This window comes from Drosophila arizonae, chromosome 3 (assembly GCF_054131065.1).
Source record: "Drosophila arizonae isolate 15081-1271.41 chromosome 3, UAZ_ARI_1.0, whole genome shotgun sequence".
Taxonomy (NCBI): domain Eukaryota; kingdom Metazoa; phylum Arthropoda; class Insecta; order Diptera; family Drosophilidae; genus Drosophila; species Drosophila arizonae.
Window position 1 is genome coordinate 1,141,580 of NC_142923.1, and position 8,878 is coordinate 1,150,457.

Here is an 8,878-nt window from a genome sequence, read left to right on the forward strand (position 1 = left end):
TCATTTCGTTGTTGTTGTTGCTTTTGTTGCTGTTGTTGCTTCACCCATCCGTTCCACATGCTCCGCACACGCACACACTCACACACAGACGCCCAGTTCACACAGACGACACGGATAGCGTACGTGAGCCGAACGGCATTTGGCGCTCGTCGCTCTTCGCCCAGCCCACTCGGCTCGCGGATCGTGCATTGGTCGTGCATTGGGTTTTTGGTTGGATGGAAGCTTATACTATAATTAGTCGTGTTTCGTCTTCTCGAGTAAGTAGGCTGCTTGCTTCTGTCTTTTAGTCTTAACTCGCCTGCTGGCTGTGCTGTGCTGTGTGCAGCTCGCGCTCTCGCTGCTGTGTGATTCGTTCAGTACGCTCCAGTCGATCCATTAAGTTGGATCACTTTTCTTTCAGTAAGCAGGAGCAGAAAATCGAACTGAAAATAAAAATTATATTACAATGAAAAAAATAGTTAAATTATGTTATATAAAATCGAAACGTTTCCGATTTATAAATGCATAAGATATATATAATAATAAAAATTAAAAATTGATAAATATTTTATTTGGAGCGTTCCTTCAGTTTAACCAAAAACAGTGACTTTCAAACTGTACCGCGCTACTTGAACTGAAATTAAAAAAAAAAAAGAAAAATTAAATATACCCAAATACTATAAAAAAAAAAATTATAAACAACTTTTGCCATTCACACAGCAAAAAAGAAGTTTTTTAATATTTTTCCATAATAATACATCATTTTATAGTGCATACTTTTCTGCCTCTTGCAGGCCAAGCGACGGCAAACATAATTTTAAGTCGATTAAGGACAGCAGGACATAACTGAGCAGCCAGAGTGCAAAGGGCATCATGTTGCCCCATTGGAAGCGGTAAGTAACTATATTACACGACTGAAAAGGAGCAACTAAAAAAAAAATAAAAATAAAATTCTACATAAATCTAAATTCATTTAAAGTTCAATTTAAAATGCTTGCTCAAAATTATATGAGCTATCAGTGGCTTCTAAACTGTGGATTGCTCATGCCGATCAGTGCCTGTTAAATATGTGCACAGCTTACGCACACAATCGCTCGTCGCTGCTGCTGCTCTCTTAGGCAGCGCTGCTCTTAACGCTTAACGCGCTCTCTTTAACATTCGCGCACACACATGCACACATATATAGGCACATGCTCTTGTGCAAGATAAGCGACTTGAAAATATTTTTTTTGTGTATGAATCGGAACGTTATTAAATGGAACATAAGATTTGGCCAATTAATTAACTTAAATGTATTCATATATACAATAAATATTTATGTATGTATATAAGTATTTTTTAAGCTTCTATCTAGATTTTCATTCACAATAACAGTGTATTAGTTCAACAGCTATATCCACTATGCTTAGAGAATCATAAAAGTAATAATTTACAGTTGAGGAATCCGAAATCTATATAGTATTGTTAGGATGCCAAAATTTAAATTATTATTTATTAAAATTAAAATTACGATTTATTACATCTTTTTTGGATTAATTAAATTTACTTATTATTTAGTTTTAGTTCATATACGTGTACATGTATGGTCATACCATATACCATAACGCATACCACTGATAATATGATACTGATTTATTTTTTAGGCTGCTGTTCGCCGCTGTAATTGCTGGAGCATTAGTTGGTACAAATGCTGTAAGCAAATGTTAAACAATTTAATTGTTCTATTTCGCGTAAATATTATATTTTGTTACAGCAATTTTGGACGAATCCCGGTGCGACTGGCTCTATCCATGAGTCGCTACGTCACCATACACGAGATGATCCTAGAGATACGTTTTCCATCGATGAAAGTTACGATATTGTAGATTCGGCGAGTATTCAGCGTGGTGCACCTTTGCCAAAGAACTGCACTGCTGGGTATGCGGGCTGCGTGCCCAAGTGTATTGCCGAGAAGGGTAATCGTGGTCTGCCCGGACCCGAGGGTCAGACTGGACCGAAGGGTCTGCAAGGCTATGCGGGACCAGAGGGTCCGCCCGGTGACAAAGGTCAGAAGGGTGATCCGGGTCCATTTGGAGCAAGAGGTCAGAAAGGTGAGCGAGGATCACGCGGTATTCCCGGTCTGCCAGGCGTTGCTGGCGTCCAAGGCCCAGCGGGAAATCCTGGTGCACCAGGTCTCAATGGCAAGGATGGTTGCGATGGCACCGCTGGTTTGCCAGGTCTTCCAGGCCTGTCCGGTATGGTTGGTCCTCGCGGCTACACCGGCGGACCTGGCCCCAAGGGCGAGAAAGGTGAACCAGCTAAAGAGAATGGTGACTATGCCAAAGGTGAGAAGGGTGAACCCGGTTTTGCTGGACGCTCTGGCGCCCCCGGACCCGAAGGAGAACGCGGCGAGAAAGGTCAGCGTGGCGACACAGGACCTTATGGACCGCCTGGACCTCGAGGTGATCGCGGTATCAAGGGTGAGAAGGGCGCTGCATGCTTTGCCACAGCTATGCCCGGCGAGAAAGGTGACAAGGGCGAGAAAGGAGATCCAGCTCCCAAGCTTCCTGTTCATGGCTCCGATACTGTTATGGGACAGCGCGGCGATGTTGGCCAGAAAGGTGAAATGGGTTATATGGGCGAGAAAGGTGGACTTGGACCCGCTGGTGAGCCTGGACTTGATGGACCGAAGGGTGAAAAGGGTGTGCCTGGCTTCGTAGGAGATCGAGTGAGTCCTTGAAGAAGAACAAAACAAAAGTAGTATCGAATATAATACCATAATCTTGTAGGGTCGTCCAGGCAACTTTGGACCGACAGGACCTGCTGGGCAGAAGGGAGATCGTGGTGAGACGGGTCTAAATGGATTGCCTGGATTACCCGGCATGAAGGGTGAGCCAGGACGACCAGGTAAACCAGGTGAACGCGGTTTGGTTGGTCCGGCAGGCCCTCCTGGCGGTGGACGCGGTCAGCCAGGTGCCCCAGGACCCAAAGGACCTCGTGGCTATAGCGGTCCCCCGGGCCCTCAAGGTCTCAATGGTATGGATGGTCCTCAAGGACCTCAAGGCTACATGGGCCCCAAAGGAGGTCCTGGTCTGCCTGGAATTCCTGGAAATGAAGGCCCTGCCGGACAGAAGGGCGAAAAAGGTATTCCTGGATTCGTCGGCTCTCCGGGTCCAGTCGGACCAATAGGCCAAAACGGCCCTCCAGGACTTGACGGACAAAAGGGTGAGCCTGGCTTACCCGGCTATGGCATTCAAGGCCCCAAAGGCGATGATGGAATCAATGGGTATGTAAAGCTTACGTCTAATTGGACTTACTGTTGAGTGTCGGTACTTTCTCTCAATAGTTTCCCCGGCCAGAAGGGCGCTAAAGGCGAAAGAGGCTATAAGGGCAATGCTGGTGTTCCCGGAGATTCGAAATTGGGCAGACCTGGTACCCCCGGTCCAGCAGGTATTCCCGGCCCACAGGGTGATGCTGGTCGTCCTGGCATACCTGGTGACAAAGGCGACATGGGTCCAAAAGGTGATGCAGGTGGCAAATGTTCTCTATGCCCACCCGGCGCTAAGGGAGACAAAGGCGAGCGTGGTGTGAATGGCATCCCAGGCAACCCAGGTCCTCGTGGCCCACCAGGTGAAAGAGGCTATGCTGGCGAGCGTGGTGATGATGGCATTGTTGGACAAACAGGACCTCCTGGCGAGAAAGGCCTTGATGGTTTGCCTGGTGCACCCGGTGCAACAGGAAAGCCGGGCAACTCTGCTTTTGTTAACTTGAGTCAAATCATCCCAGAGAAAGGCCCCAAGGGAGACCCTGGATACCCAGGAGCTCCTGGCGTTAAGGGCGAACGTGGCGATAGTGGAATACCTGGCTTGCCTGGTGCTAAAGGCGAAATGGGTGTCAAAGGCGACAAGGGTTACATGGGCCAGCCGGGCACAGACGGTGCTCCTGGTGCACGTGGACGTGATGGCTTTGATGGCTTCCCTGGACAGAGCATCAAGGGAGAACCTGGCCGCTCCGGTGTGGATGGACCTAAAGGTGACAAGGGTAGTCTTGGATATGTAGGACAGAAGGGTGAGCCCGGCACTTGCGCGGCTAGTGAACTGAAAGTACCCATGAAAGGCAACAAGGGCGACCGTGGTCCTACGGGTATGCCTGGACCGATTGGACCAATGGGCCAGAAGGGCGAGATTGGCAGGAACGGTGAAAAGGGTGACACAGGTCCACAAGGTCCTCCTGGCTTGGTTGGCCCTCGTGGTATTACTGGACCTCGCGGCGAGAAAGGAAACCCAGGCCAATATGGTGCGCCCGGTAACGATGGCAAGGATGGACTTCGCGGACCACCTGGTCGTTATGGCGAGCGTGGACAAAAGGGTGAACAAGGCGCTACTGTGGCTGGTCCTCCCGGTCCTGCAGGTCGCGATGGTTTGACAGGCGAGAAGGGAGATCGCGGTCCGGTTGGTGCCATTGGCATGATCGGGCCTATGGGCAATCCTGGCTATCCCGGAGACAAGGGTGATTCCGGTTTCCCTGGTCAACCTGGTGCCACTGGCGCTCTTGGACAGAAAGGAGAACCTGGACCAATCGGTCCGGAAGGTCGCCCTGGGCCACCTGGTATACCTGGCATTGCTGGTGTCCAAGGTCGTGATGGTGCCAAAGGAGAGCCAGGCAGTATTGGTCTCGTTGGCATGCCTGGTAGCAAGGGCGAACGCGGTGCACCTGGCAACGATGGTCCTAAAGGTTTAACTGGCTTAGCTGGTGCTCCCGGCAAACGCGGTCCAATTGGACCTGCAGGAATTCCCGGTAAGTAGTTATACACTGAATCTATTATATCTTATTTTTACAAATCCCCAACCTTTTCCATTCAGGCATGAAAGGTGACAAAGGCGCACGTGGCTTGACTGGCAACGATGGTCTGCCCGGCGCTCGAGGACCGACTGGACCACCCGGTATAATGGGAGTTAAGGGAGACATGGGCCCACGTGGCTTGCCTGGACAAGATGGTTTGAATGGTTTGCCCGGAGAGAAGGGTAACCAAGGTCTTCCAGGTTTTGATGGACCTCAGGGAGAGCCGGGCGACGCTTCCGAAAAGGGACAAAAGGGCGAGCCCGGTGTCTCCGGATTGCGCGGTCAAGATGGCTTACCCGGTGCCCCTGGACTGCCAGGCGAGAAAGGTTTACCTGGAATTGCTGTACACGGTCGACCAGGCCCACAGGGCGAGAAGGGTGATACTGGACGTGATGGACTCTACGGACAAGATGGTCTGCCCGGTGAGAAAGGTGACCGTGGATTCAACGGACCACCTGGTGCAAAGGGTGACAAGGGCAATTCTGGGCTGCCTGGCAATCCTGGAATTCCTGGCCGCGATGGTTTGCCTGGACCACAAGGTAGTCCTGGACCGATCGGCTATCCTGGTGCTAAGGGTGCCAAGGGTGAGCGTGGTCCAGGAGGCGTTGATGGACTAAAAGGCGCAATGGGTCTACCGGGCAGGCCAGGTTATCAAGGAGCACCTGGCTTGAAGGGCGACAAGGGCGAAAAAGGTCTCAGAGGTCCAGCGGCTGAAGTCGATCTGTTTGCATTAAGAGGAGAAAAGGGTACGCCTGGCAGCCCAGGCTTGACTGGTTTGCCCGGACTTCAAGGTATCAAGGGTAACCAAGGCCCAGCTGGCTACCCCGGCGAGAAAGGAGAACGAGGCTTAACAGGACCAGCTGGCGTTCCTGGCTTAGCTGGAGAGCCTGGACCTAAGGGCGATATGGGTTTGACCGGTGAACGCGGTTTTCCAGGACCTGTTGTCCGGGGAGAGAAGGGTCTACCAGGACGTGCGGGTAAAAATGGACGCCCAGGTAAGTGCCAAACTGAAAAATGCATTGAAAATGAGCTGTATATAAAAGAAAATATTTAAATACAGGTGCTCCTGGCTTGCCCGGTATGAAGGGTGAGCGTGGCTTGGCCGGCTTGCCAGGTAATGCAGGTCTAGTCGGTTTGCCTGGTCCAATTGGTCCCATGGGCCCCAAGGGTGAACGTGGTTTGACTGGCCCTCCTGGCATTGATGGCATCGCTGGCATGGATGGCGCGACAGGCGAAAAGGGTGATGTTGGCTATCCCGGCATAAAGGGTGATCGCGGCCTTCCCGGCTTGGAAGGCCAAAAGGGTGATAAGGGCAACACAGGACCTCCCGGTCCTCCTGGCTTAAACGGCCTAACTGGTCTTAAGGGAGATACTGGCGCTCCTGGTTTGCCGGGCCATCCAGGTCCAGCTGGTGCACCAGGCGAGAAAGGCTTTACAGGACCTAAGGGTCGTGACGGTCGCGATGGTCTTCCCGGATTGCGCGGCGAGAAGGGCGAGCCTGGCATGATTCCTCCTCCCGGCCCTAAGGGCGAGCCTGGTCGTCCCGGTCGTGATGGCGAGAAGGGCGACCGTGGACCACAAGGTGAACGCGGTCTTATTGGTATTCAGGGCGAGCGTGGCGAGAAGGGTGAACGTGGCTCGATTGGTTTGACTGGTCCCGTTGGCCGACCCGGCCTCAAAGGCGATCGCGGTGAACAAGGTTTGATTGGTCTAGAAGGTGAGGTCGGTCCCATGGGCTTCAAGGGTGAGCCTGGTCTGCCCTGCTCTGGTGCACAGGATTATCTCACTGGCATACTACTAACGCGCCACAGCCAAAATGAACAGGTGCCACAGTGTGCTCCTGGACATGTAGAGCTCTGGACGGGCTACTCATTGCTCTACGTAGATGGCAACGACTACGCACACAATCAAGACTTGGGCTCGCCCGGCTCCTGCGTGCCACGCTTCTCCACATTGCCCGTGATGTCCTGTGGACAGAACAACGTTTGCAACTATGCATCGCGCAACGATAAGAGCTTCTGGCTATCCACCTCAGCGCCCATACCCATGATGCCCGTCAATAGCCAGGAGATTAGCAAATATATTTCAAGGTGCGTCGTCTGCGAGGCACCAGCGAACGTCATTGCCGTACACAGCCAGTCGCTGGCGATACCCAACTGCCCCAATGGCTGGGAAGGACTATGGATTGGCTACAGCTTCCTCATGGTAAGTCCGAACTAGTTACGACCAAACATTGGCTGAACCTAAACTGATCGATCTTCAAAACACTCTAGCACACGGCTGTGGGTAATGGAGGCGGTGGTCAGGCCCTGCAATCGCCTGGCTCCTGCTTGGAGGACTTCCGTGCCACTCCGTTCATTGAGTGCAACGGAGCTAAGGGACACTGCCATTTCTATGAGACGATGACCAGCTTCTGGATGGTTACCTTAGAGGATAACGATCAGTTCAACAAACCCGAACAGCAAACGCTCAAAGCAGGCAATTTGCTTTCGCGTGTATCCAGGTGTCAAGTCTGTGTGAAGAACTCGTCATAAAGCGCACACCAATAATTTTAATCTAAATGTAATGCCTTAACTATACCAACGAACAAAAACAACAAACACACACACACACATACACAAACACACATACTAGAACCAACACTGCTACCAAATTCCTTAAAAGCAAACAACTAACCAAATATATACAAAAAGTACCCAAAGAAGAAATATATATATAACTATATGTATGTGTAGGTCCGCCCCGATTAGGGTGGAGCGAGTTTGCCATTTTTTGTATCTGCCATTTTTTTAAAGAAAAAACAAAAAATAAATGAAAACCAATGTAAGCTGCTTCTTAGTTACGAGTAAGTTAAGTAAATCAACAACAACAAATAAACTAGCCTGGTAATATGTAAAACAAGAAAACAACGTTTAATAATACATCCCCACTTGTTTGTTTCCTTTATCTGTATCTTCCATATGTTGTCGAGATGTGAAGGAATTGTGTCATACGATATTCAAAATTATATTTTTGCGTACTCAACATTGTGCTAGAGCCTAAAACGAAGCCCGAATTAAACAACAAGAAAACAAATGAATAAAATAAATAAAAACATTTTTCTTAATTCTTTAAATTTCCATATTTATTTATATTATAATTCAATTACCTAAATTCAATTCTTCAATTTTAATTCTATTTGGAATTTCATCGATCAAAGAAATATCACTTATTATATATTTATGATATTTCAGATTTATCTACATTCAGTCAATTAATGACTCAATAAATGAGTTATTCCATTACTCCATGGAATACTCATTTAGTGTAGAACACAATCAGGCGATCATTTAATCAATTATTCAATCAGTAAGTCAGGTAGTCCATCAATAAGTCAGTGAATAAATTATTAAATCAGTCCGTCAATCAATCAGTATAAGCAATCCCATGTGCAATTCGATGATATTTTCGATATTCAAAGTTAATCTGCATATCACTGAGCTAGGGGATGATTCACATCACCTGATAATGGAGGTGTGTATGGATGGGGTGGTTTGTGGCTAAAAAATAAGCGGCGAAGAGAACACTTTGAAGACGCGAATTATTCAAACTTCACGATGTTCGATGAAAACTCACCACTTGGTCTGTCGACTCGGGCACAAGTGCGCATGTCGAGGCCTTCATGGTTGAAACAGGGGCTGGGGCTCTGCCCATTGTGGGGGGGTGGGTTTACCCGATAAGAGTTACAAGAAAGGGAGCAGCGGTAGAGGGTGGCGCGTGTTACCATATGATAATGATATGCCTGTAGACCCTCACACATACAATAGCAATGAGAGGCCAGTGGTCGGGAGGTATGCGACTATTAGATACTTTATGTATATCGTAATGGTTTGTGAAAATACCTCTTATAGAAATTTAGAATATTTATAAGATTTATAAGTTGAATAGAAATAGTAATCTATTTCTGCTTTCTTTCCAAATTATATAAACCTAATTTCCAGATCAGTTCTTGATTGATGCTAAATTTGTAAATATTAATTTATAATCCCTAATGAATCATATTATCAACTGTCTTTACCTGGGTGTTACATAAATATAC

The 8,878-nt window shown here is 48.4% G+C and overlaps 1 protein-coding gene across 2 annotated transcripts; it reads left to right on the forward strand.

Moving 5' to 3' along the window:
• Positions 1-198: 198 nt before the first annotated feature.
• Col4a1 (Collagen type IV alpha 1) lies at positions 199-7,915 on the forward strand. Of its 2 annotated transcripts, none has more exons than XM_089464465.1 (9): positions 199-257; positions 774-872; positions 1,623-1,671; positions 1,733-2,686; positions 2,748-3,244; positions 3,305-4,755; positions 4,821-5,795; positions 5,861-7,005; positions 7,074-7,915. In XM_089464465.1, the coding sequence occupies exons 2-9, from the start codon at positions 853-855 to the stop codon at positions 7,332-7,334; spliced, it is 5,352 nt and encodes a 1,783-aa protein (XP_089320591.1). In that variant the 5' UTR covers positions 199-257; positions 774-852; the 3' UTR covers positions 7,335-7,915. The 2 variants fall into 2 exon arrangements, with proteins under 2 accessions (XP_089320591.1, XP_017858026.1); XM_018002537.2 differs by lacking the exon at positions 199-257 and adding an exon at positions 264-399.
• Positions 7,916-8,878: the final 963 nt, after the last annotated feature.

Excerpts from the sequence above, each read along its gene's own strand:
- Col4a1 (XM_089464465.1), top strand. The coding sequence starts at position 853 with ATGTTGCCCCATTGGAAGCG. Across the intron at positions 2,687-2,747 it reads CTGGCTTCGTAGGAGATCGA|GGTCGTCCAGGCAACTTTGG; the intron begins GTGAGTCCTTGA and ends ATAATCTTGTAG. Across the intron at positions 7,006-7,073 it reads TTGGCTACAGCTTCCTCATG|CACACGGCTGTGGGTAATGG; the intron begins GTAAGTCCGAAC and ends AAAACACTCTAG.